We start from the raw sequence: 26557 nt of genomic DNA, 5'->3' as shown, positions 1-26557 counted from the left end.
AATGTTATTAATTAAATAGTCAGTGCTTCTGCCAGCAGCAAGATGCGATACTGTAAAGTGCTGAAAAACTGGACAGACATTGTAAGGTGTGCTTCTGGTCACCCTTTCAAGCAGGCATGGCCTGATATGTTTTGGTGCTCAAGGCAGAAGATTCAAATAGTGCCTCACCCAAGCTGGTAAAAGATAATGAGCATCATAATTGCCAATTTGCTAGTCTTTACAGAAGCCCAGAATTTGCCACCTGGGGGAAGCTGCTTCACCTTGCCCGATGTCAGAGATGGCCTGGTTTTTTTAAAAAAATATTGAGAAGGAAAAGATGTATGAGAGAGGGCCTAGATACAAATAGAGACTGGGGAAGCCTCCTTCATTATGTGTATCTAAACCAGAATAAAAACAAAAAATGGACAGGCAGCAATGTGCCAAACCACCCCATGTCACTTACTATCAGAGAGATCTGTGCTCTTTGACAGCTGCTCCAGTTCCCTGCCCAGGTGTGCAGATTCGTTCATGCTTTGCTTCTGTGCAATTTCCAGCACCATATTCTCTTCCAGCAGCTCCTCAATCCTCTTCTTGTCCGTATCCCTGTCCTGGTGGAGAAGGGGCAACACAGAAAGACATAACAATAATCGAGCTTGGAGACTTTGCATTTATACCTAACAAAGGGTGCTATGTACAAAAGACAACGATGGACAATTTTTTCATCCTGCTGTATGTGGGGAGCTATAGTCTCTCTAGCCAAACTGCTCACAGGGAGAATCCCCAGCATGACCATGATATCATTGGTGGGAGAATATTTGGCCCTCAGGCTGAAGAACTGGGCATTTCATTCTGGAGGAAAGACGTGTATTGTCGTAGCTCTCACTCAATAATAATAATAATTAGTTTTTTTAAAAAAATTCCCATTGATAACCATACCAGCTCTATGTCATGAAGCTTGGATTTCAGCTGCAAGTTTTCCTTTTCAGCTTCATGCAATTTATCACCACGAGCTCTTGCTATCATCAGCTGCTCTTCCAGCATTGTCTTTGTTTCCATTAATATGATGTTGTCTTCTCTAAGCTCCTAAAAATGGCAAATTCACAAAGTAAAGGATAGGGTTTCATTGAGGTTTCAAATGGCAGGTAATTTTAATACAGTGGTACCTCAGGTTACATATGCTTCAGGTTACATACGCTTCAGGTTACAGACTCCGCTAACCCAGAAATATTACCTCAGGTTAAGAACTTTGCTCCAGGATGAGAACAGAAATCGTGCAGCGGCGCAGCGGCAGCAGGAGGCCCCATTAGCTAAAGTGGTGCTTCAGGTTAAGAACAGTTTCAGGTTAAGAACAGACCTCCGGAACGAATTATGTACTTAACCCGAGCTACCACTGTATACTGAAATTTAATCTTTGTGTGATGCAACATCATTCTTGAATTAAAAGACTTTTGTTTTCCTAGCAGAAGTTTGACTTCTGAGAATCACAAGTCCAGGCTGCTTTTAATATGGAAATTGTAGAAAGACAGAAATAACTTGCAGAGCAGGAAATTTACTCAGATCAGCAAAATCCATATGTTAAAGCCATTAACTAGATAACAAATGAAATGCTAAAGTTAACTGGCATCCTTCAAAAGAATGAACCAATATTAAAATCCTTCCATCTCATTTTCATGAGAAAGATGAAGACAGAACAACTACCATGACTTAGCACCAAAATATATGTTATACAACAGCCATATGCAATAGCTTGATACCCTTAGGAGGAGAAGCTTTGCTGTGGGGAAGGGACAGAGGCCCGCAGGTTGCTTCCCCTGCTCAAATGTATTACAGAAACGCTCTGCTTCCCCTCAGAGTCGTCTTTGCAAGGCCAACATGTGTTTAGAACCTCTTTTAAGGGAACTTTGCAACAAGGAGGCAGGTCAGCCTAAGCTTACATGAGGCTGTAGTGCAATATTTAGCACTGTTTTTGCAGCGTACTCCTAAACACACGTGCTTGGAAGAAAGTTCAATGGGCCTTACTCCCAAGTAAGTGTGCACAGAGCTGCAGTCTGATACTTGTTTTACATAGTATTAAACAGGTTAAAGCACTTGAAAGAACAATACACATCTAATCCTTAATTAGTTCTGAAAAGAATCAGTGAATGTGTTGAAGGTTTAACGGTTGGTCAAATCAATATGTCAGCTTGGACATCATGGTAATAAATCATGGTTTACTGTGTCAATGGTAATAAATCATGGTTTACTGTGTCAAGAAAGAGTCACAGCAAGTCTCGGGCTCATGCCCTCCCCCTCCCTTTCCATTTTGGTAAAAAAGGAAGGTGAAGGCATGAGCCTGAGGTTTGATGTGCTTTATTCTTGACATGATGGTTTATCATGGTTTATCATGTCAGAAGTTAATATAAACCCTAAACTGTGCTTAATCCTAACTACAGTTGATTGCAACAAGACAGCTTAATAAAGCCTGGTTTAAAGCTGACTCGGCCACAGTTTGTTGGAATCAGATGAAATTCTGCTTTAGGTGGCCTGTATCATTCGCACAGTGAAACCATTGTTCAAACTATGCCTACAAGCAACATTTTAATTGAAATAATTACTCCACAAAACTATAAAGCTGCAAGTCAGAGCCTGGAAAATGTACCCTGTGGCATTGACCTCAAAGGGCACTTAGCTGCAAATCATATTTGTGTTAGGTAAGCAATAAAAGACAAACAATGCCTGCCTAAAGATTTATTCTCTACTTTTAATTAACAAAAAAGCAATTAATCACAATTTCTTTGGTAACTAACTAAAACAACTGCACAGATGACTTCATAGCTTGGGCGGTGGGGTGTGTGTGTGTCTGAATAGTACAGTTTAGTATTAAAACACCACTCTCCGTGTGCATTTTTAAAAACTGCATACTGGTATTCATTTTTATTCCACTCACTTCTCATTTTCTTCTGGGGAATCTTGACTGGTGTTTGCAGCAGGGGACTCAAGCAGAGATTCCCTAGCTTCTGAAAGAATCCAGTCTCCAGGAGCAGCATGGCACTCAATGCAGAGGAATGTCATGGCATATTTATGATGGGCTGGAATCTCCTCCTCAGAGGAAATGCACTAACACTGCTCTTCTGTGCATTATTAGCACACACTACATTGGGATTACATAGCAGGGCAGCCTACAGACCACATGCACCTTGCATGGAAGGCTTGTCAAATTAAAACAGAACTCAGTTACTTTCTCAAAATGAAGCAACCATGGATGGCAAAAGCAGCGCTCATGGGTATAGCACTGTTTTGAGAGAAACACGCTCCTTTAGCATTCAATTTTATGAAGAGGAGTGAGGGCCAGGTGAGAGAAGCTCCCTCAAATTCTGACAGGCTCAACACTAATGCCTCACAATTCCAACTATTACTAGTGAAAACACAAACGTAAATGTCCTCTGCTGTCAGGTTGGTATAGGCAGTCATATGGAGACAAGGGAGATTTAAGATTTCTGCAGCTTTAAGAGGAGGCAACCTTGGGCTGAAGCGATGGCTAGAGCGATGACTCTGCCATCTTGTCCCCTCAGTTCTTCCTGCTTGTCGGAACTTGCTGTGGAGCAGAAGAGGCAGCAACTGGGGATGTAGTTTGAGCCGCAGGCTGGAAGAGGACTCACTCCTCCCTAATGCTATTTGCCACCATGTTTTCCTAGGGACCATTTCAAGGGTGAGGTACATACTGGGGTTGAAGGAGAGGCATACCAGTTGTTGGGGATGGTGAGCAGGAGCAGACATTGCACGTTGGACCTGCATGTGGGCTTCCTGTAGGCATCTGGCTGACCATTGTGGGAAACAGAATGCACCTTTATTACATATTTTTGAGATCGTTTATTATATTAAGCGGTACCTCAGGTTACATACGCTTCAGGTTACAGACTCCGCAAACCCAGAAATAGTGCCTCGGGTTAAGAACTTTGCTTCAGGATGAGAACAGAAATCGTGCAACGGCAGCAGAATGGTAGCAGGAGGCTAAAGTAGTGCTTCAGGTTAAGAACAGACCTCCAGAATGAATTAAGTTCTTAACCCGAGGTACCACTGTACATTTTTTTACTATATCTAAATACATAAACTCCTGGTTAAAAACCTGACTTGCCTCCATCCGTGCTTTGTAGAAATCCACATCGTGCAGTTTCTCTTTACACCGGACCAGCTCCATTTCAAGCCTCTCCACTCTGTTTGCTTTTTCTCTTAAGGAATCCAGTTCATCTCTATAGGCCCGAGCAGAGCGGGCATCTGCCATGAGGTTAATGTTCTGAGTTAAAACAAAAACCAAAAAAGGAAAAAAAACTAGCACAGCAAAGTTTTAAAACATTTTAATGATGGACACTCATTTTATCTGTTTATGTAGAAACTTGTCCCACCCCCGTCCTCCATGTCCACTTCCCCTAAAAATGGCTTGCAACACTAAAATATGCATATAATGAAAAGAACTCCACAAAATGCACTAAACCACCATAAGAAAATGCCAAAGCCATAAAAAAGTGGGAGGGCATTGCAATGGATGGGTGCCACCCCTGGAAAAAACAACAACATACTTCCTGTTTATTTCATTATTTATTTTAAAGCATTTCTAGGCTGCTTGCTATTTAAAAAACACACCATAAGTGATATCCAAAAATACAACATAAAAATAATAGATCAGTATCACAAAGTCCACAGTCCTCTGCAACCACCGTTCCACAACAATGGGAAATCTTGAGCATACGGTTCTGAACATGGAGCTTCTATGTAGCTAACATGACTAAGAGTCACTATGGATGCTTTAGGTGAGATTCTTGCATCGCAGGGGGTTGGACTAGGTAAGGTAAAGGGTTAAGGACCCCAGGACAGTTACGTCCCGTCAAAGGCGACTATGGGGTGCAGTGCTCATCTTGCTTTCTGGCAGAGGGAGCCGGCGTTTGTCCACAGACAGCTTTCTGGGTCATGTGGCCAGCATGACTAAACTGCTTCTGGCGCAAGGGAACACCATGATGGGAACCAGAGCGCATGGAAACACCGTTTACTTTCCCGCCGCAGCAGTACCTATTTATCTACTTGCACTGGTATGCTTTTGAACTGCTAGGTTGGCAGGAGCAGGGACTGAGCAACAGGAGCTCACCCCGTCGCGGGGATTCAACCTTGTATGGCTGGAATATAGCCACATTCCATTGCTCCACCCACTTTTGCCTGTGGCCCCACCCACCACAGGCATGAGGTTCTCACAAAGGAATGTTGCTCTTTGGCTGAAAAAAGGTTCCCCACCTCTGAACTGAATAGCTCTAGATTTCCTTACCTCTTGCTTTATTTTCTGCAGTTCCAGGACTAGCTGATCTACTTCATGTCTAGTGTCAACAAGTTGCTCCGATTTTTCTTCCCTAAAGAGATCATAAAAGTTGATTAAGAAAAGTTGATTAAGAAAAGTTGATTAGTCCCAAGAACCATTAATGCATTGTGAATATCCCATATCTAGGCCTAGATGAGAAATGTGGTACGATTCAAGTTCTCTTGTTGCTAATTTACCAAATTTAGCAAGCACCACATACCACTAAAAAGCAGTTTCAAACTACAGTATTTTAAAAAAGTCATTTAATTTTCCGGTTTATCCATTACCAACCAAGAACAACAACAAAAAAGTATACATCAAAAAATAAAGAGAAGCAACAGTAACAATGACGCATGGGAAGGGGTAAGTAAAAACAGAAAAACAGAAGAAAAAGAGGCAAGGCAAAATAAGGCTATCTGGTGTTATATCTTCATGGTGCTTTTTAAAAAGAACTCAGTGCCATCTCTTTTTTTTTTAAGAATAATTTTTTATTAACCGACCAATCACATCAAATCAAACCAAATTACATAAATTCCAAATTACACAGCCGAATTTTAAATTTTTGTTGGGGGTACCCATATTTCAAGTTTCGAAGGGGATCCAATCAACTTCTTGCTTCTTACTGCTGTTTTAATGTCCACAAATCTAACCTTATGATGTTCACAGTACTATCCAGTCCTTTCTTACTGTTTTTCCACATCTCTTGTTGTTATTTTCATATATTTTCCCTTTCTCTTTGTGACCTCTGAGAACTCAGTGCCATCTCTACCATTAGGCAGAGTGGGACAGCTGGCTCAGGCTGCAGGTGCCAAGGGGAGGAGAGGAAAGAGCTGCGTGCTGCACATAGGCTGGTATGTATGCCCCTCCACCCCAAGCTAACCAGCTGCCTTCAAGTGCAGTTGAGGCTGCTGTCCCACTGCTAGTGTCAAAATAAGGCTCAGCTGCCAGTGTTGCCAGATTGCATACATGAACAGAAGTGGGTGTGGGGTGCCAAATCGCCCTTTGCCCCGGCCAGCAAAATGTACTGGGCTGGTCCTGCTAAAACTGCACACAGGGAAACAGCAGGACCATGAATAAAGACGTGCATCTTTGTTAGCACATGAGTAGTTAGGACTCAGCATCATGGACTGTTGCTAGTGAGGGTTGGGAGATGCAGGTGTGGCGCAATAATGCAGCTTCTGGCAGCAGCCATGTCAAGTGAGATGTGGCCTTCTGCCCTGAAGCATATAAAGGCAGGAAAAGCCGCCATCTATCTGTGTCACGTGATCATTCAAATATTTACAGCGACAACTTCCACCACTTTCCGTCTTCTTTTCTCTATATACCACGGTTTCCCAAACTTGGGTCTCCAGCAGTTTTTGTACTACAATTCCCATCATCCCTGAGGAGGGGTCCTGCTAGTTAGGGAAGATGGCAGTTGTAGTCCAAAAAACAGAATGCAGACTGCGAAGGCAAGAAAACGTAGTGGGTTGATGAGCAAGTGTGCAAAAGCAGACGTGTGTTGTGGAAAACAAATGAACCCCAAATTGCTTTCTTCAGGAAGGCAGCAGGGGAGACTGAGCGCCCTGTTCTGTAAGCACAGCTAAATGTAGGACTTACCAGTACTGATCAATACAGTGGTACCTCGGGTTAAGAACTTAATTCGTTCTGGAGGTCTGTTCTTAACCTGAAACTGTTCATAAGCTGAAGCACCACTTTAGCTAATGGGGCCTCCCACTGCCACCGCACGATTTCTGTTCTCATCCTGAAGCAAAGTTCTTAACCCGAGGTACTATTTCAGGGTTAGCGGAGTCTGTAACCTGAAGCGTCTGTAATCTGAAGTGTCTGTAACCCAAGGTACCACTGTACACTGAAGCTAAATGCTACAGACTGTGCATGCAGTTCTGTGTTATCGAAGGCCACCAAGAGGCCAATAGTTCTCTAGCAGCTCCAGAGGCTTAGTGTCAGTACTTACAGCTCCTGCCTGATCCTCCTTAGTTTAGCCTTTGTGTCTGCCAGCTCCACAGACAGATGCTGTTTGTCCTCATTGGAGAGGCGGCTGGCTGGGTTTGGCGAAGAGGCTGGGCTGGAAGTTTTTAAAGGGCTGGGCGGCTGTTGGGATTGCAGGTAATCTCTTTCCTGAGTGAGATCCACAATGAGCTGGGAACAAACAAACAAACAAACAAACAAAACAACCCATGTGAAGAATACAGCTTGCACATAGCTCCATTCCTAAAAGGATCTCAGACCACTTTATGAAAGTCAATGACTTTATAGGAAGATTTGGACACAGAAAGCTTTAGTTGCACAAGCACAGAAATCAAATATGCAGTGGGGCCAAAGGTTCCCCACATTCATGGCAAGCCATAATTTGGCTTATTGTGATGTGCAAAGGAGACCACTACGTCCCCATGCAATTGTCACACCTCTTTCTCTGTGCACGCATATGGTAGAAAGCTGTACATTGTCTAAAGTGAGTGCACAGCCAGTGAAATAGACAAATGCACAATGATCAGAAGTCATGGTTCGCCAAGGACCATGTAGTAGCAGTTGTTGTTACTAGTAGTAGTAGTAGTAATAGTAGCATTTTAACTTATGAACCACCCTTCACCCTAAGGTCTCAGGGCAGCTTACAGCAATTTAAAATACATTAAAAGGAGTTTGATAACTTAACGATTAAAAAAATGCAACCACAAAACAAGGGTGGGTCTTGAAAATACACATCTCAGCAGTTGACGGCTGGAGCTAAGAGTGCAGGGTACTTGCCAATTCCTACATGGAATTATTTTTCATTCAGAGTTCTGTAAACTTTTGAAGTGGTTGTTGAGATGGCTTATTATACAATTTGAGAACTATAACAACGTCATACGTCCTTAGGCTTCTTGGCCTTTTTCCTAGGCTAACGAATCCCAATCTCTTTTTGAGATCTGGGGAAATCTGCCCCTTCTCTTCCTTCCAGTTACTACAATATAAGATGCTTCCTTATAAAGACCTTTATGTTAATGTAAACTGCTTCGTATTTGATGTACAGCTTCTAATGAACACAGTATGGAAAGTAATATTGAGATACATTTACAACAGCATGGGGGCAGCAGCCTTTACACTGCTTCCTAAAAATTCCATATTTGAACATAAAAAGACCAAGCTGGGCACACGAAAGGATCTTGTCATCCCTTACCTAAACCTACAGTTATATGCAGCAGATGCAGATTTATCACTTGAAATGTAGATCTGCCTCAAGTATGTACATTGGGGTGCGGTGGTGGGGAGAAGAGAACTGACTGGCACCTTGCAGCTTATCTCCCGCCTGCACTCTTTTCTCTCCACTGAGTTCCGATACCAGGACTACACCCAACTGAAAAGTGTCAGGGGGAGGGGAAGAGCTAGGCTGGATCTAGACACATCAAAAAAACGTTTCACGAAAAAGTGTTGTAAACCTCTTAATGGGAAATCACATTGTTGAAAGATGGGACTCCACAGCGCCATCTGGTGTCACGGTGTTAGGTAAAGGTAAAGGGACCCCTGACCATTAGGTCCAGTTGTGACTGACTCTGGGGTTGCGGCGCTCATCTTGATTTATTGGCTGAGGAAACCAGCCAGTCATGTGGCCAGCATGACTAAGCCGCTTCTGGCGAACCAGAGCAGCACACGGAAACGCCGTTTACCTTCCCGCTGGAGCGATACCTATTTATCTACTTGCACTTTGACATGCTTTCGAACTGCTAGGTTGGCAGGAGCAGGGACCGAGCAACAGGAGCTCACCCCGTCGCGGGGATTCAAACCACCGACATGCTGATCGGCAAGCCTTCTGATCTGTGGTTTAACCCACAGCGCCACCCGCGTCCCTCATGGGTCACGCGTCCCAAACACGTTTGTCACGGTGTTACAAAGTGTTTAAAACAATTTTTCTTTACAGTACAGTTGTTCTTAACCTGAAGCACCACTTTAGCTAATGGGGCCTCCTGCTGCCGCGCCACCAGAGCACAATTTCTGTTCTCATCCTGAAGCAGAGTTCTTAACCTGAAGCACTATTTCTGGGTTAGCGGAGTCTGCAACCTGAAGCGTATGTAACCTGAGGTACCACTGTACTAATGAAGCTGGGTCCCTAGACTGTGGAGAGACAAGATGAGAGAGAGAGCACTCACCCACATGTCCTTTTGCTCTTATCCCTCTGATGTGATCACATCTCAGGACAGATCCACATTTACACGTTGGGCCCTACTGCTATCACATCTAGCCTGTCCCAAGTATATTTGGAAAGAATCAGGAGGAAGGCTTTTTAGGGTGCTACGTCAAGAGCAAAGAGTGCAGAGAGGGAATGAAAATAACTTGGTTGTCAAGAAGCAAGTCAGAACACAGAGCAAGGTGGTAAAATTGTGTTCTGTGCCACTTCAGACTGCAGATGGAGGCTGCTTTGTTTTGTTATTTTATGCATAGTCCTGCACACAAAAAGCTCTCTGCCTGCAGTAATCTAGCATGTAAAAGAGAGATCTCCCTTCTCCCAGACGCACTACTTTATCTCACATGCCCAACAGCAATAAGCAATAATTATGATACAGCAAAGAAAGCCAACACTTGCTGGTACTGCATAGATAAAATCCAGGCCTTTTCTGAGCTGTTTATTGGACTTACTTATGATCCTGCCCACACCTGCAGTCTGAAATGGCACAGCCCAAAACTTTATCGCCTCATTCTGCATATTATGTAGAACACCTCAGATACAAGGTGAGCCAAGCAGAAACATCAAAGATTTCAGTACATCTGGCACAGTTTTTAACTAGGAAGCTGTGCTCTTCATGTTATGGAAACACACAGGTGGAAAACTTGCATTGTTAATTAAGACCATGGCCGAGAGAAACAGAGGCTTTATTTATTAATTTAAAAAGACAGGCCCCAAACAGCCAGAGATCAATATAAGAGCAAAAGGTTACATTATCCATACCTCTGTGCACTCATCTCTCTCATCGATCAGCCTCTTGAGATGGAAAACCATATTTCTGGAAAGAGACTCAAGTTCTTCTGGAGCCATATCTGGGAGCTCTAGCCACTGCAAGTCAAATACATTCTCCTGGTTATGGGTTACCTGAAATGAAGAAAGAAAAAAACAGGAGATTTGTCTCTTTTTTGGAAGCTGTGCATGAGTTTTGCCTGAAGAGCAGCCTCACTCAAACAACCGTCACCTCTGACCTTTGGCCCATGCTGGCTGGAGAAGGCTGCTGCACAGTAAGATCTGCAATTCTATTAGGCTGATTCTGCAAACATTGAGTCCCATTGAGTCCAACAGGACTATTTCCTGTAAATAATGCCTAGGATTGCAAGTTAATATTCACATTCCAACAGACTCCCATAGTAATTGCTGCATTAGCTAATATCGTATTTGCCTATATCATATGAGACCTTTTATATCATGGGTGGGCAAACTAAGGCCCAGGGGCCGGATCTGGCCCAATCACCTTCTGAATCCAGCCCACAGATGGTCCAGGAATCAGCGTGTTTTTGCATGAGTAGAATGTGTGCTTTTATTTAAAATGCATGTCTGGGTTATCTGTGGGGCCTGCCTGGTGTCTTTACATGAGTAGAATGTGTACTTTTATTTAAAATGCATCTCTGGGTTATTTGTGGGGCATAGGAATTTTTTCCCCAATATATAGCCTGGCCCCCTACAAGGTCTGAGGGACAGTGGACCAGCCCCCTGCTGAAAAAGTTTGCTGACCCCTGTTTTATATTGCTTTGGCAAATCACTCTTCTTGAAATTAAAACTGTTGGCTTCCGCACAATGTAAACTCCAATGAATGCGGAAAATGCTTCAAATCATAGCTATCTAGAGGCAGTACAATAGCCTCACAAAAGATTGCATCCCACCATTTTGGAAAAGCAGTTTGGTGACAATCAGAAACTTAACCATCCTCCTCCACCTATTCACCAGGGATTAAAGTGTATAATTCCAGTTTAGAGAACCATTAATACAGTATCATTAAAAGCTTCTTGAGACACTGGCCTGGTTCGCACATCATGACAAGTCAAACTATGGGTTATCAGGACTGTGTTTATGTGCTGGCTTCCCAGACAGGAGCTGCCACCCACTTTGCTCCTTCCCTGTCCTTTTAGTACAGCATAGCATAGCAGCTAAGCCAAAGTTTGATTCACTATGTCTTTCAAATTCAGAATCATGCTTAAGAGTTCTCTGTGATCTAAATCATAGGATAAAGTTTGGCTACACATCATGGTTAAAGAGGCGAGGTCTTAACCGTGATCCTGGGTTTGGACAACATGAGAAGCAAAGTCTCTGCTTTCCCTTTTAAGCCCAAGCTTACTGACATCTCAAAAGAAGGAGAGGAAGACTCACAAAGGATGGCAAAAGCCTTTGGAAGTATCTCCATTTCCCTTTTAAATCTCCTATCTCCTGCCTTAAACTGATTATTAAATCAGCTGGGCTGGCTGGGGCTGATAGGAACTGTAGACAGACAACGTTTGGAAGGTACCAGTTTGCAGAACGATGATCTACACATATTTTCTTCCTCTAACATTAACACATAATAGTGATATTATAGACCAAATGCTGCATTTAAGAGTTGCTCCAGTTGCTCCAGTTGTTGTTTTTATGCCCATTTGGGTATCTTTCTTTTGCATTTCCCATTTATGGCCCAAAAACAGACAGGAAAAGCAAAACATTTATGAGCCAGAAAGCCATGATATGAATGCCACCTGTACTCACAAACTCAATGAGAAGTTAGAGGAAAGTCCACTGGAACACAAGAGAAGAGGAACAAAGGAGTTGAGAATCTTACCTCTTGAATATGAGAAACTATTGCAGCCTGAGTTTCAATATCTAGTTGCTTTATCCTCTCAATGAATTCTTCTTTTCTTTCACACTATGAAGAGGAACAAAAAAAGGCACATCACATAATTGTTTATTGAGCACTGAAAATGCACTGCACCTTCTTTTTTATATATATCTTGAATATTAGAGATGAAATGATAAAACAAATGTGGCTGGGATATTTAATAGCTTGCATTGGTAATTAGCTTATTAGGTTTACTAATTATAAATATAGTGCTAAATTAGGAGTAAACTTACCTGCACAGCACAACCCAAAACTAGCAGAAGCAGTTTTTTAATTTCATCCATACTTTTCCCTAGGAGATGAAAAATGACCATTAAATATTAGAAAATCATTATGAAGATTATTAAAATGAAAAAGGTCAATGATTTCTAACAACATATCCTCAGCAACATAGCATTAAAAAGGCGGCATATCTCTACATTTCAATTGTGGTCACAGAACAAATTTTCTTTGCTTTTTAAAAGAAATGTTTCAGCTTTGAGATGATGTGTTTACAGTTCATAGCTCTTGTAGCTGTTAAGAAAAAAAACACCCCAAACCTCATCACTGTGAATTCTTTTTAAAACTCAAAAGAACAAGCCGGCACAATTAGCAGTGGCGCTGTGGGTAAAAGCCTCAGCGCCTAGGGCTTGCCGATCGAAAGGTCGGCGGTTCGAATCCCTGCGGCGGGGTGCGCTCCCGTCGTTCGGTCCCAGCGCCTGCCAACCTAGCAGTTCGAAAGCACCCCTGGGTGCAAGTAGATAAATAGGGACCGCTTACTAGCGGGAAGGTAAATGGCGTTTCCGTGTGCGGCTCTGGCTCTGGCCAGAGCAGCGATGTCACGCTGGCCACGTGACCCGGAAGTGTCTCCGGACAGCGCTGGCCCCTGGCCTCTTAAGTGAGATGGGCGCACAACCCCAGAGTCTGTCAAGACTGGCCTGTACGGGCAGGGGTACCTTTACCTTTACCTTTACCTATAAATATAAAACCAATGAAAGGCAACGGATGGTTTTTCTGCGCTTGATGCAAATCAGTGCAAATTTATTTATTTTTGCAGCAACGCATAGCTGATGTGAAACAAGTTGCTTTTCCCCAAGGAACTGGCATGTGTGCTCCTACCTATTCGCTAAAAAAAAAAACAGCAGTTTTCTGTTTCAGCTGAGAATAAAGCGCCTTGACTCTTCACACAGCTTCTTTTAGATGTGATTAAAATGACTGCTGTTTCCCTGCAGTTTGTCTGCATGACGATAAAGGCGTCTTGAAATATCACTGCCTTGATCTATACCAAATAATCAGACTCATTTCAAGAGATTTGAACACATAAAAGCTGCCTTAGAGGAGATGTGTCACCTGCCCATCTATTATACTGCCATATAGTCCGACCGGGATCAGCTCTCAAAGATCTGCGGCATAAGCAATTCCCTACCCTTGCTCCGGAAGGGTCTTTTAACTAGTAATGCCAGGGTTGAACCTGTAATGTCCTGAATGCAAAGTAGTACTTTCTATTCTGAATCCTCAGAACAAAATCAGTCTGTGGAGAATGGTTCAAGATCACCAATAAGTTTTTTTGACCTTGTTGTTTAGTCGTTTAGTCGTGTCCGACTCTTCGTGACACCATGGACCAGAGCACGCCAGGCCATCCTGTCTTTCACTGCCTCCCGCAGTTTGGTCAGACTCATGTTTGTAGCTTCCAGAACGCTGTCCAACCGCCTTGTCCTCTGTCGTCCCCTTCTTCTTGTGCCCTCCATCTTTCCCAACATCAGGGTCTTTTCCAGGGAGTCTTCGCTTCTCATGAGGTGGCCAAAATATTGGAGCCTCAGCTTCACGATCTGTCCTTCCAGTGAGCACTCAGGGCTGATTTCCTTAAGAATGGATAGGTTTGATCTTATTGCAGTCCATGGGACTCTCAAGAGTCTCTTCCAGCACCATAATTCAAAAGCATCAATTCTTCGGCGATCAGCCTTCTTTATGGTCCAGCTCTCACTTCCATACATCACTACTGGGAAAACCATGGCTTTAACTATATGGACCTTTGTTGGCAAGGTGATGTCTCTGCTTTTTAAGATGCTGTCTAGGTTTATCATTGCCTTTCTCCTAAGAAGCAGGTGTCTTTTAATTTTATTACTTTTAATTTTGACCTAGTGGGTATCTAAACTCAAGTGTCTGGGTCAGAAAGACGGGCGCTTGGAAGAGAGCTGTTCCTTCAGCAGTGAAGCAGCTTAAACTGAGAACTCAGAAAGAAAATGGAGGCCAGAGCCAGTTCAGCCATTAGGCAGACTGAGGTGGCTGCCTCAGGCGGCAGAAGCCCCTAAGGCAGCAGCCCTGTGGGCACTCCACCTGCCTCTGCCACCACTGAAGAAGCTGGCTGGAGATGATGGGAGATGATACACTACAACAACAGCTGACCACCCAAGGTTGAAGAGCACTGTAAGTTTAGTGACAACTCTGAAGCTTGGCATGCTGTCTTCTGTGCTCCTGTGGCCCTGGGTGACATTGAGGCGGGCAGAATCAAAGTTGGCCAGGAACCCAGAAAGGTGGTCCTAGGACCTTCACTCCCAGGACCTCCTGCAAGTGTGAAAATCTGCTCAGGGGGCTCCTCCTCTAAGGAGACCTCAGGTTTGAAGTCTGGGCAGGGCTGAACTCTGACACCAGGTCTTCAGTTCCAGCCCAACAAGCCAACTACTTCTTAGGCTATCGAAAGCTACATACCTGGCCTATCAGTGCTACAACGGTGGTAGCCAAGGAGACTGGTGAGAGGCAGGCAAAAAGAAGAAACAGAAAGGGCTTCCCAGGCAAGCAGCTGTATCAGTTTCTTCCTCTGGATGTGTGCTTATCACTTACACTGCCACTCTGGACTTGAGTTCTGCCACCGGCAATGTCATTACATGAATGCCATTCACGTAAGTGAAATTCATTCAACATTTAAAGTCCCCCCCCCCGAAATCTAAAGAAAGGCACCAAAATGTAAAGGGCTCCATAGACTTGTATATGCAAATGATTTCCACTCCTACCAAATAATTTGGGCCTCCCAGTGAGTTTAAGTGCACAAAAGCTGTTGTGTAGCTGCAGGTGAGATAGCTGATCTGCTTAAGTGCTTTCCTGGATCGGGGCCAATGTGTGGAGCGACCATCACAATATCGAGTCTTTATTTTACAGAAAATGCTCTCCTGACCGTATTCTTGTACTACACTTCAATTATTCTTTTAAGACATGGATACAAAGACCCATGGGGCCCAGACCTGGGGGAAAAACAGTTTGCTGCAATAATAACATTTCTACATTTGCTAAGGCTTTTTGTCTGTAGATGGTTATTGATTTATAAGCTTGCATGGATTGCACCCAGGTGGCAATGAAGACCTGGATACAGTGAGGCTTACATGGGTCTCCCATGTACTAGCTTGGGAACCAGTTGTCTACATTGACTAGCAGTGTCTTTCCAGGGTTTTCAGATTGGGGACAATTCCAGCCTAATCTGAGATAACATGGATTGAACCTGAAACAATGTGCCTCCAAAGAAAATACTCTACCACTGAGCTACAGCCCTTTCCATGAGTGAGCCTTTGTCCAAAATAGTTGTCCCCTTGACTGTGCTAGTATATGATCCTATCTACAGGAAACTGGAATGGAGTCAATCAATTATGCTAACGTAGATTTAACAAAAAGACACAGTAACCGAACTACTAATCAACTTTGAGTGGAAATTCAGTATGGAAGGCGTGGACGACAACGACAAACTTTCACCATTAAAAAAGAAAATACTGGCAAGAGAAAAGGACTGTTTGTATTTCTTGCTTACCCTGGAGTATATTTTAAGAATTCATCCAATGTACATAAAATAGTTAAGTCCTTTGAACCGATTTCCAAGCCAAACGTTTTTTACAACATGGTTTAACACAATGTTGGCATGCTAAACGGTCTTCCATATTACATTTCTATGGTTTGTTGCAATGTATAGCAGAATTGTATCTATCCAACTGTTGTTGTTTTTTAAATTCTTTTTTATTGAGTTTCCTTTACAACCAACAAAAAACATTAAACAAATAAAAATGTCAAGAACTAAACACAAAATACAAAAAAGTTAAGAAAAAGGCACAAAAACAGAGAAAAAACAAAACATGTGTATCTATCCAACTGTAATTCACTGGTTACAGTTCATTCTCCTACCCCAATTTCCCTCCAATACAAAGCTATTTAATACTGTTTCCCGCAATGCCTTCCTCAAAAGGTGGACTTTTCCATGCATGCAGACTGACCTTCACTAGCAGCTACTTTTAACACACAAAGATAAACTGTAGTTTAAGTAAAACGGGTGTGGGGAGAGCTACATACTAAAAGCACTTCAAAATTTAGTGTATATTTTAAACACACGCAGCACACAGTGATTTCAAGCACAGCACTTAACACCAAAGAACCAAGAAAGCTTTGACTGATGTTGTATGATTATAAGGCTAAGTTAAGCAGAACTCCTCTGCTCTTCGCAGCTTCTCTTTGAATGACTGATGCTCAAGTGACAGATGGTACAAAAGAATTCTTATTAGACATTAATGGGAAACAATTGCAGGCAAGTAAAAAATGCAGCAGACATGCAGTGAAGTTGATGGCAGCTCTTTAAAAGATATCACCTGCTCCTGCCAAATGCTGATGAAGCTGATTGCATATCAAATGCTGCCTTGTATTACTTTGTTCCTATGCATTTTGCTATGCTGAGCACCATCGTATTTCATTATTTTAAGACCTGCTTAGTGCTTTCTTGTGCTGCATACCTGATAGGACCATGGCGTTTGAATAACGTACACTTATCCTTCCAAATACATTGCAGAACCGAACCAGGAAACATGGGCCACACAGTGGGTTAAACAAATATGCATAAACTGTTTGGTTCTGTCTAGACTGAGATTTCAAAGGGTTTTAGGATTCAAGCCACTGGTTCTGCATTAGACGGTGTAATCAAACTCCTATAATAAAATACGCACTAGCATACCCATGTTAACTACTCTGCTTGATTAAGGTCTTATAAGCCTTTGTGCATGCTTAAAAAAGGAGAAAGCTGGGGTGCTTGATTCATTACATTGAGTAGTAAATATGCAGATTAAACGGATTATAAATGCATTCTTTCCATCACAATAAATTAAATTCAGGTTTACCATGTTATAAATTCTCTTCAGTTGTTTGCCATATGTATTTTGAATATTTGACTATATACTCCTTGTGTACCTGTGCTTGTAACTGCATAAAGTGCTTGTATTTTGCCAGGAGGGAAAGTCATGGTGTTTGTTTATTTATTTATTTATTTAGGGCATTTGTGGATTGCCATTTCTCCAAAGGCGCTCAGGGCACTATATACAACCAAACATAAGAGCAAAATACAGCAAACATCAATCAAAACATATACAGAGCTAACTTTTTAACAACAAATCATTAAAGCACAGACCCGCATACCAGTGCAAAGGATTGTAATCTCCAGTATCAAACATACCATGCCTCTGAAATGTCAGTTGCAGGAGAAAACAATGGGCTGAAGCTCTTTGGGTGGTTACACTAGTGACGCCCTTCCCATTAGTGGCACCCTAATTATAGGATGGGACGCAGGTGGCGCTGTGGGTTAAAGCCTCAGCGCCTAGGACTTGCCGATCGAAAGGTCGGCGGTTCGAATCCCTGCGGCGGGGTGCGCTCCCGCTGCTCAGTCCCAGCGCCTGCCAACCTAGCAGTTCGAAAGCACCTCCGGGTGCAAGTAGATAAATAGGGACCGCTTACCAGCGGGAAGGTAAACGGCGTTTCCATGTGCGACTCTGGCTCGCCAGAGCAGCGATGTCACGCTGGCCACGTGACCCGGAAGTGTCTCCGGACAGCGCTGGCCCCTGGCCTCTTAAGTGAGATGGGCGCACAACCCCAGAGTCTGTCAAGACTGGCCCGTATGGGCAGGGGTACCTTTACCTTTACCTTTAATTATAGGATGCTCTCCCCACCAAAATATGACTGCCACAGCCATTCTTTGCATTTTGGCACTAGGTTAAAAACCCATCTGCCTGGGCTTTTTAGCTATGCAATTCTTCTAAATGTTTTACATCCAAGATTGTTTTCCATATGTTCTTGTTGTTAACATTTTTGTTAATGGCTTTGAGATGTTTTACAGGAAGAAATTCACAAATGCAAATATATAAATACTGTAAATGCAAACAAGTCCACTGCTTTGGAAACATAGTACAGTGGTACCTTGGTTTACAAATTTAATCTATTCCGGAAATCCATTCTTAAACCAAGGCATGCTTTCCCATAGCAGCGGGGGACTCAATTTACACTCAACAGAAAGCAGAACATGTTCTGCTTCCAAGGCAAAGTTCACAAACCAAGACTTCCGGGTTTGCAGCATTCTTAATCCAAGTTGTTCATAAACTAAGCTGTTCTTAAACCAAGCTACCACTGTACCGTAGAGTTGGAAAGGACAGACGAGGGTCCTCTGGTCCAAACACCTGCAATGCAGGAATCTTTTGCCCAACATGGGGCTTGGACCCACGACCCCGAGATTAAGAGTCTCATGGTCTTAGCTGAGCTATATAGATTTCTGAATGCCTGGGCCACTTCCACTCCCAACGTGATTGGTTGTCTGAACTTCCAAGCTGCAAATCACGACTCAGAGTTTAAGGGCCAATGGCAGAAACCCAAATCCTGAAATGTTCTGTGATTGGATATCACGTATCGAATCAGGACACAGGCGCTCAGAATCCTTAGTCCCAACTCAAGCTCAGGCAAACACAGACCACTGAATACATAACAATGCTACTGTAACCTGCCCTGGAATCATCTGGTGCAGGGAGGGTTTTAAAATGTTCTAAATAAATAAATATGGTGCTCATGTTTTGTTTCTTGACTTCTCACTGGCCACTGGCCAGGGAGGCTAGACTAGATAGGTCTGCTCTTGTGTTCTTATTAAATTGATTTAAAACATTCTGCATGTATCATGCCATGGCTATGACCTTGCCCATGTAATTAAAAAAATTAAAATCCAGATTTGGGGGGGGATGCAAGCACCTAAAATTTTTAATAACAAAATAATATCAATGTAATTTCAAGCAGCCAAAGGAAGACTTTGCCCCCACTCCCAAATTTACTACCTAATGAAAATGTAAATTGACTCATTTTCCTTCTTAACCTATTTATCTCTGGTGGCACTTAATGTCCAGTGCAAATTGATGTATCCTGCAATGGCTTTTCAGTACTTAAAACTCCTTCCTGACTTTATTCATGCCTACTAATTTCATTTCAAGACAGTTGTGGAGGTGGGGGGGAAAGACCTTTTCTCCAAGTCATACAATCAGAAAAAAGTAAAGAATAAAAAACAGCATTATTGTTCTGAAGCTATACAGAAAGGGCCACTTTTTCAAGGAAGGAAAAATACAATGGAAATGTACAGGAAGGACCTTCTGGAATGCCCTCCCTTGAATAAATAAACAAACTTCTCTCGACCCTGACTTTTAACTTCTTTTTTGTTTTGTTTCACACAGTGCTGGGTTACATTTGTGATGGACAGTTCAGCTTTGTTTTTATCTTGTTTTCAGGAATTGTTATTGACCGCTGTATTTTTGTTGTTTTCCTGTAAACTTCTAAGGAGATCTTTATTATATTAAAATATTAATAAATAATAAGGAACTCCGATGGAATGGAATAATGGATCCAGAGGAGTTGCTGGAGGCCACATATACATTATTCCTTCAAGGTGCCCATCTGTGGTCTAGTCCCATATACATTATTTCTTTAAGTCACCCTTGGATTAACGCTCACGGGGGTGAAGTTAACAGGTTCACCATCCCCTATTTGCATGAAGAGAAACAAGCAAAGAGGAACGCTAATTAGATTCAGTGACAGAGCTGGCTAGTGCTAACACCCTCCTGGTCTGTACCATATGCCAAGCATAAAATAGCAGATTGACACATCTAAGAATGGCCCAGCCACAGCAGCCCTTCGCATTGTCCTTTTAATGTCTAGATTTGCATTACCAAGATGCTTGCTCCGCAGCCCAGCTGAGACTGGTGAAACCATACCGATAATTAAATGGTAGTTGTGTGTGTGTTAAGTGCTGTCAGAAGGCATCAGCCAAGAGCCTTGGGAGACTTAAGTTCTCAGCCTAAATATTTAAACAGAAATTAAAGGGAGAGCTTGCATGGAAAGCTGTAGATCAGGAATCAGTTAACAATATCTGACAGGGCTGAATCGAGGAATCTGATGGCCAGCTGCTCTCCATTTGGTGTAAATGGCAATTCTTCAGCACCCACGTTTTACAGTTTTGGAAAAGGCAGACTACTTTTAAATTAGGTTTTGTATTATTAATATTGCAATTACATTTATATCCTGCCTTTCCTCCAAGCAGCTCAAAGCAGCACATGTGGTTCTCCCATCCTCATATCATCCTCACAACAAACCAGTAAGGTAAGTTAGTGACTGGTCCAAGATTCCCCCGTGAGTGCCACTGCGAAGTAAGGGATTCAAACCTGGGTTAACTTTAAGATCTTCCCTTTTCTTCATAGCACGTCAAGCAATGCATCTATATCTATATCTATATCTAGCTCCTTCTCTGACAATATCTTTGTAGGGTTCATCTTGCCTACAGAAACTATATCCCACAATAAACCAAGACTTTAAAGCATCACAGAACTTTTGGCATTTTAGGTCTGCACAAACAGCCAAGGCTCTTCAAAAAAATCAAACACAATGGCATTTCCCCTATTTTCTAAAAAATTCCACGGCAGCCCCTGTCACACTAGGTCACTGAGCCATTAAACCAAGGGATTTGCAGGAAGGCCATCTGCTCCCCACAGTGGGCCAAGTCCAGAGGGAATAAAACCTGTACTCTGGAAGCTGTGTTACATACAGTACAGGACCTGGACCCCTCACACTCACACAGGAAAGCGGTGGTGAAAAACAGATGGCAGGATTGTTGTGGGAGGCGGAGAAAAAGAGATTAGCACACCAACAACAAAAGGATAGAAAGGTGAAGAAACAAAATGAGGGAGGGGAAAAGCCATAGGCTGGAAAAATGGGAGAAGACAGCAAAAGAACTTTGGTTTAAAACAAAGACATTTGATTTATCTAGTTTGCCCCCTTAATAGATTTTTTTTTTCTAAAAGAAATTTGAGATTGCACAATAGGTGGCCCACAAATTTGCAGACACATTTTTTTGTAATGCCTTCTGTGTATAGTCACCCTTATACATTTTCCAACTCAGTTTCTGGGCTACCGTTGTACCAGTGCTGTCCACAGTGCCAGCCCATGCCATTTGGCTGTCAGGATTGGAGCTCAAATGCACCCCACACACAGAAGCAGGTTACCATATATGTTTATGTCTATACACATGTGTTCACAGAACTATCACATAGGGAAACTTATAATGGAAGCAACCACACACCACAGAGGCTATTGCAATGGACGTGATGACTCTGGAAATAACTGGATGATCTTGTTAAGGATAGGGCTAGATAGGAAGGGCATGTTAATTCATGTACTGGGTCATTAGATCGGTACCAGTTTCTTGTCATATGGCGGGAGGGTAACCACAAGGGGCCTTTGGTCAATCTCAGGTGCCTGAGATGTTCTTTGTGTGGAAAATCAGAAAAGTTTCCCTGGAAATGTAAAGATGGGCAATCTAATTACCATGGGAAGGTGCTTGCCGACAGATGCCACCATGACTGTACAGAGTTAATTAATGCTATATAAAGGCATCTACTAGCATTAGATATGGGAGGAGTTCCAAGGAGCAATCAGACTTGAGCATACACAATCCATTATGAATACCGGTGAGAACAAGGAATCCTACAGCTTCTGCTATGAGGAGGAAATTTGGCACAAACCAGTGGGGGTTTCCCTTGATAAACTCCGCCAATTCCTTGCGCTGGTGCGGCACTCATTTCTCAGAGCAAAGCCAAAATAACCACTTGGTACATGTGCAGATGATGGGACGTGGGTGGCGCTGTGGTTTAAACCACAGAGCCTAGGACTTGCCGATCAGAAAGTGGGCGGTTCGAATCCCCGCGACGCGGTAAGCTCCCGTTGCTCGGTCCCTGCTCCTGCCAACCTAGCAGTTCAAAAGCACCTCAAAGTGCAAGTAGATAAATAGGTACCGCTCTGTCGGGAAGGTAAATGGCGTTTCCATGCACTGCTCTGGTTCGCCAGAAGCGGCTTAGTCATGCTGGCCACATGACCCGGAAGCTGTACACTGGCTCCCTCGGCCAATAAAGCAAGATGAGCGCCGCAACCCCAGAGTCGGTCACGACTGGGCCTAATGGCCAGGGATCCCTTTACCTTTACCTTTTACACGTGCAGAGTTCCAGTTGAACTGAACTTCTCTCAGGGACAACAAAGGCAAACATCTTAGTAAATCTTGCTGGGTCATTCAGATACCAATTCCTGCCTTCATCTATTCTCTCTCCCATCCCCCATGGGGCAGGTTGCTTTGGCCTGCTATATAGCAAGGCCAGCCCGGCTGCCTTGCCTCTTGCTTGCACCATTTTGCTACAGCAGCTCCAACTGGTCTCTAGACCTCACAAGCCAACAGAAACCTATGAGCAGCTAAAATGCTCACAGAGATACCGTAACGCTTAAAGTCGCTGAGCCAATGGCTATTCAGTTCTCACCAGAAACTGAGCGTGGTCCCAATTTTTTTTTGTTGCCACATGGTGTCTAAAAGGATGCAGGAAAAAAATCCATCGTCTAAATTTCCAACACTAGCATCTGCTGACTTGCGCCACCCAACTTTTCACTTCAGAGTTATGCAGACACATTTTATCCTGTACTACATTTTTCCTCCTTGGAGAATTGTGGAACAAAATGAGGAAGGAAACTGGGTGTGAAAAGTAAATATGGAAGTGGGAGCTTAAACCTTTAATGATTAAAAGGACCAAAAATACAGACATTCATTGGGGGAGGTTCCTGGCTTTCCTCTCTACAAGGACTTTATTTTGGCACATTTGTTCAAGGGGAGAGAATTTGCTTCTGTTTCATTTGGGGGGGGGGCGTGATTTGAAAAATCTCTCAAGACCACCAGACTAATATGTGCACATTGTGTTCTCATTGAATCCCTAAATATGTCCTCTGATTGAACTCCTAAAGCAGGCCCAGGAAGCCACAAGACCCAGGAAGCAGAATGACTTGGGGCTCCTCACTCCCTCTGGCAAATGCTGCCAGTTTCAGAATGCTTCCCTGTTACGGGAAAACCAACACAACTGCCTACACTTCTGCAAAGAAAAGGCAAAAAAAATACCTGTAGTTGGCACAAAATTAAAGACGCACATTACAAACAAATGCCGATTCTTTGGAGATGTGAATGCTGGGAGAGATCAGTTTCATTGAGATGGCCAAAGCCCAACAATGATCTTGGGTCTCAGGCATTAGTTCAATGAACACCTTACAATGGGGCTGCTACCATAATGGATGGGCAGAGACAGCTCAGGATTACAGTCTCTCTCTGAGTAAGAGATCGGTGCACGAGTACAAATTTATTGCTAACCTTTTCCCTCTTCCTGACTTCTGTCCTCTCTTTTTCTTCCCTATATACATTTTTTGGTTCCTTTGTTTTCCTCTCTTTCATGGGCTTAATAGACGGCAGTGAATGTGGATGCCAGAGAGGTGCTGGTCACTGATGGAGCAGCAACAGCTTAGCCAGGAGAACAAAAGGTGCCTCTGTATTGGATTACATCATATTATACTCCTGGAACTCAAGCTACTCTGGAAGTCACACATTCCAGATTGAATGTAGCTGCTCAGTGGTGAGATAAAGGCACTCTGTGCATGCTTAAGCACTCTTTTCCGTATTATCTATATCCTAGGAACGTTCTACATGCTAGGCATGCCCTCTACCGCTGAGCTATGGCCTTTCCAGTTTCTGAATTGGTCAATTTCTGCACAGATGCAATATTAATGCAATACTATGCTATGAACTTACAGTTTTGAGGTGGGTGGGGGGAGGTGGATCTGGGCTGAAAGACTTAATGATATATGTCTAATTGCAAGCCAAAAACACCTGAATCACATCTTGTTCTCCCCTCTTCCAGAAGTTCCTCTGAATGCGGGGTAAAAACAGTTTGTTCTTAATATGAAACGTTTAAGTTCAGTGAAATAATTGAATGAAAGGTGCAAGAATGTTTGATTGGGGCAACCCTAAAAAGTTCAAAGGGAGGGAGAAAATAAAGAATTGCTTTGACATTTAAGAGCTAAAAACAGAAGTCTGCAGCGAGCTTCTCAGGCACAGAACCCTCAAAGCAATTGTTGGGACTCCACATAGTTCAGTTTCAGAAATACAGATTCGCAGTGTGACTGTCTGGGAAGAGTAGGAAGTGTAGCTGACAAGACACAGGAAGAAGAAGAAAGAGAGGGAGAAGGAGAAGGAGAAGGAGAAGGAGAAGAAGAGGAATCAGCCGATAGTGTTAGAGAGGAGGAGAAGGAGCTCTGGAGGGGGAAAGGGTACTTCAAGCCACATCATTTAAACACACACACATACACACCAATTCATCACTAAGACCTGACAGCTCCTTTAAGTTACCAGATGACTGTGAGAATCCCGAAGGATTTGGAGCGTAAGGTTTTATTTATTTATTTTGCAAGGCAGCTTTACAAACCCCATATTGGATATGCTTTCAGAAGAGACACCGGAGGATCAAACTATTGCAGCAAGCAGCTTACTGATCAGAGACGCTATTGCAATGCCATGTCCATATCAATGCAAGATATGGGTGTGCTCCATCCAGAAGGGCAATGTATAAACATTTATAGAAATAAATATGTCTTTTAAAAATCCCAAATCTGATGCCCTTGTGTGGCCGTGCTCAATTCTGTTCATTGATACACCATGCTGAACAAAGGTTGGAGCCTTCGTCCTAGTCAGCATTAAATCAAAATTTCAACCTGTTTTTCATCTCCGCCAAGCTAAGCAGTTGGCCCCTTATCTCTCTCGCCCTGACCTAGCCACTGTGATCCATGCGATGGTCACCTCCAGACTGGATTATTGTAACTCGCTCTACGTGGGGCTGCCCTTGAGACTGACCCAGAAACTCCAGCGGGTGCAGAATGCCGCGGCGAGACTCCTCATGGGGTCTTCGCTGCGAGATCACATTCACCCAGTACTATACCAGCTGCACTGGCTCCCGGTGGAGTACAGGATCAGGTTCAAGGTGCTGGTTTTAACCTTTAAAGCCCTATACGGCCTAGGACCCTCGTACCTACGGGACCGCCTCTCCTGGTATGCCCCACAGAGAAACCTACGGTCTGCAAATAATAACATCCTCAAGGTCCCAGGCCTCAGAGAGGTTAGGCTGGCCTCAACTAGAGCCAGGGCCTTCTCGGCTGCGGCTCCAATCTGGTGGAACGCTCTGTCACAAGAGACTAGGGCCCTGCGGGACCTGACATCTTTCCGCAGGGCCTGCAAGACAGAGTTGTTCCACCAGGCCTTTGGTCAGGGCGCAGCCTGACTCCCTCCTCTGGCAACCTGCACAGAATATTGCTTAATCGGTTGCCATTAATTTGATTTTAATTAATTTTTATAATGATTATTTTGAATGTGTGATTATTTGATTGTTTGATTATTTGATTATTGTTAGCCGCCCTGAGCCCAGCTTTGGCTGGGGAGGGCGGGATATAAATAAAATTTTTATTATTATTATTATTATTATTATTATTATTATTATTATTATTATTTCTGCAAGGGGCTTGTGCAATAATGAACCAAGTTGAGCACATCCACACAAAGGCCCCGTCAATTTTATTTATGAGTCCTGTGGGTCACATATATGGGCGTGCTAGTTCTGAACTGACCCACCTTCTGTTGTTGGAAGCTTACACCACAGAGGGAACCACCCACTATTGGCACCTGCTGTGTAGCCTTGAACAACTGGCTTCCTGTTTTCGAAGCAGAGGAACCGGTACCTGGATTCCATTATGCTCTGGATCAAGTTCTGTTTAGCAGTACAGAAAACATAAAGGTGGTTCAAAATGCGGCTACAGGACCTTGCCCCTAGTTGGCAATATAGCCAAGAATATTTTTTTTACAGTTTGGCAACAAGCTGCAGGGGGAAAAGGTGCTGCAGCTGAAATCACAACTCTTGCTCTCACCTTTCGGGTGACTGCAATTCCACAGTGCTGACTCAGTGTAAAATGAATTTGCCCCACGTGACTCAGGAGCAAAGGGCTCCAGTGCTGGTTTCCAATGGATGCAGAACACATATACTGTAAATGGCTACCCCTTGCTTATACCCACCTCTCTTTTAGTCTCCTTATTTTCTTCTGTACCAAACTAATTTCAGCTGAGAAAGCTGCAAATACTGTTCCATACAGTCAATATTTTTGAAATTTAAGGGGACAGAGCGTCGCAAGGCTACTCACCAGACAGAGGATCTTTGCCAACTATCAAGACGTTTGGCAAATTCATAATGATCAGTTGCTGGAGGACCTCCTAAAATATATAAAAAAA

The 26557-nt window shown here is 43.2% G+C and overlaps 1 protein-coding gene and 1 long non-coding RNA gene across 2 annotated transcripts in view; one reads left to right on the top strand and one right to left on the bottom strand.

Moving 5' to 3' along the window:
* CCDC88C (coiled-coil domain containing 88C) overlaps positions 1 to 26557 on the bottom strand; it is a 102743-nt gene that overhangs the window by 40380 nt on the left and 35806 nt on the right. Inside the window, exons 4-12 of the mRNA XM_079947708.1 lie at positions 26470 to 26539; positions 12360 to 12418; positions 12070 to 12153; positions 10224 to 10364; positions 7257 to 7441; positions 5273 to 5354; positions 4094 to 4252; positions 916 to 1062; positions 443 to 587 (exon numbers count right to left, since the gene is read on the bottom strand). Coding sequence (XP_079803834.1) covers positions 443 to 587; positions 916 to 1062; positions 4094 to 4252; positions 5273 to 5354; positions 7257 to 7441; positions 10224 to 10364; positions 12070 to 12153; positions 12360 to 12418; positions 26470 to 26539 — 1072 coding nt within the window. The remainder of the gene's footprint in view (positions 1 to 442; positions 588 to 915; positions 1063 to 4093; positions 4253 to 5272; positions 5355 to 7256; positions 7442 to 10223; positions 10365 to 12069; positions 12154 to 12359; positions 12419 to 26469; positions 26540 to 26557) is intronic.
* LOC307200864 overlaps positions 13814 to 26557 on the top strand; it is a 345619-nt gene continuing 332875 nt past the window's right edge. Inside the window, exon 1 of the long non-coding RNA XR_013832459.1 lies at positions 13814 to 13982. This is a non-coding gene — a long non-coding RNA (uncharacterized lncRNA). The remainder of the gene's footprint in view (positions 13983 to 26557) is intronic.

This window comes from Podarcis cretensis, assembly GCF_951804945.1.
Source record: "Podarcis cretensis genome assembly, chromosome: 1".
In the NCBI taxonomy this organism is placed as follows: Eukaryota; Metazoa; Chordata; class Lepidosauria; order Squamata; family Lacertidae; genus Podarcis; species Podarcis cretensis.
This window is presented reverse-complemented; position numbering and strand designations above follow the sequence as displayed.